Source organism: Crocodylus porosus, unplaced genomic scaffold (genome assembly GCF_001723895.1).
Source record: "Crocodylus porosus isolate Cpor-Errol unplaced genomic scaffold, CroPor_comp1, whole genome shotgun sequence".
Classification (NCBI taxonomy): Eukaryota; Metazoa; Chordata; order Crocodylia; family Crocodylidae; genus Crocodylus; species Crocodylus porosus.
In genome coordinates, this window is record NW_017728949.1 from 13499265 (window position 1) to 13501216 (window position 1952).

General features: G+C 47.3%; 1 protein-coding gene across 1 annotated transcript in view; it reads left to right on the top strand.

The window, feature by feature from the left end:
• The window catches only part of NDUFA10 (NADH:ubiquinone oxidoreductase subunit A10), a 50953-nt gene that overhangs the window by 16534 nt on the left and 32467 nt on the right, over window positions 1-1952 (top strand). The window contains exon 8 of the mRNA XM_019554439.1: window positions 918-1003. Coding sequence (XP_019409984.1) covers window positions 918-1003 — 86 coding nt within the window. The remainder of the gene's footprint in view (window positions 1-917; window positions 1004-1952) is intronic.

Consider the following 1952-nt stretch of genomic DNA (forward strand, 5'->3'; position numbering starts at 1 on the left):
TCAGGCAGGATCGGCCTGGCACAAACCCGTGTTGGTTACCCCTCAACTTCACTTCCCCTGCAGGGCTCTCAGAAATGTGGCCCTTGATAATTTTTTCAAAGACCTTCCCCAGGATAGAAGTGAGGCTGACTGGCCTGTAATTGCCAGGCTCTTCCTTCCTCCCCTTGAAAACAGGGACCACATTGGCCCTTTTCCAGTCCTCAGGGACTTGGCCTGAGCACCAGGAGTCCTCATGTAACAGGGGGCTTTCCCAGGGCTGGTCTACCATTGACCCACCCACCTGTTTCTGGACCTACCGCCCACCTCCTCTCCTGCCATGCCTTGTTGTCTCTTAGTTGGTTGCAATAAGGCGGGAGGCTACCAATTCTTGCCCTGATGCCGGGGGGCGCTATCTGCAGCTCTGTTCCACACCCAGCAGGGTGCAGTTTTAGGTCATGCCCAGGACCAGGAGCCTCCAAATTATCCCCCTAAGCTCCTGCCTCTTGCCTACCTCCAAGATGTTTCATACAGCCTTTAGGCCAGGTAATGTTTCTGCCTGCCAGCAGCGAGCTGCTCTCTTTATATAGGCGGCCAGAGTTCTACAATGGCTGCTGCAATCAAGCACCTGCTGGCTGTTTGGCTCAGCCCTTAAAGTGGCAAGCACCAACAGTGCCCTGCCACAGAGGCAAGGGCAGGGACTTCCAGTGACAAATGTTAGGGGTGGGACTTCCAGTACAAAGATGGTGACCAGGGGGCAGAGCACCTGTCAAGGGGTGGGGCTAGCCTTGTGGTCCTTGACACCTTGCCTAAACTCATGAAGTGGTCCTCCAGCCAAAAGAGTTGCCCGCCACTGCTATAGTACCTGGCTGGCTGGATTGTTCAGTTGTTTTTGTTTATTGAATTGATTTATGTAATTGTGACTTATCATTCTCTTTCAGGTACTTGAAGATATTGATTACCTGAAGTTTGATAAGGGGCCTTGGCTTGAACAGGATGATGCTTCTTTCCATCATCTTAGAATATTGTAAGTAGAATACCCACCCCTTGCACAAGTAAATAAATAATTCTAATCCTTGTCAACACTAAAAAGTAACAGTTGCTACCATTTCTTTTAGGTATTCAGGTTTGTATTTGAGAGTTGTTGGGTTTCTCCATTACATGAGATAAGCAGTGACAGTAGACTGTACTAACATTTTTAACACGGAACTGGAGATAAGGAACATGAACCTTATATAAGCCAGACATTAGATGGTGGTAGCTTTTAATCTCTGTTTATTTCATCCCCGTTCAGCCAGAGTCCCAAAAATGCATTATCCCACATACAATTCATAATCAGTCCCCTAGCCATGCGACTGTATGGCTGCTTCACAGGAGCTTTGCCATGGTGTACGGTTCTTTGAACTTTGGGAAGTCATATTTGATGTGCAGTTTTCTCAAATCAGTGTAATTATTCATGTTCTTCAATAGTAACAGTAGTTAGATGAGAGCATAAAGAATTAAACCTAACTACTGCAAAATATATTTAGCTTCAGTGTACCTTAATTGTACATTTCTGTTAATAAGTATCATACTAAAGTTTGATCTGAGGGGAATGCAGCAGTTTTTATATGTGTTGCTGTTCAGACTGTCTCCATCATAAATCATTTTTCATTTTCTCAGCTTTGTATGGTTCACTTCCCTTTCTGCTCTTAGACCTCTCCACTGTTCAGAGAGCAAGTGTCTGACAAATGAGCTAAAAAGAAATGTAGAGAAAACAGATAGCTTGTGCCAACAAAGGTGTTTGTTGTGGGAGACTCCATCCTGTGGGGGACTGAGGGGGTAATCTGCCGCCCCGACCCCTTAGCCCGGGAAGTCTGCTGCTTCCCGGGGGCCCGCATCCGAGACATTGCGGAGAGGAGCCCGCAGCTCCTCCGGCCCACAGACCACTACCCCATGCTCCTTATTCACGTGGCACCAATGACACGGCTCGGAGC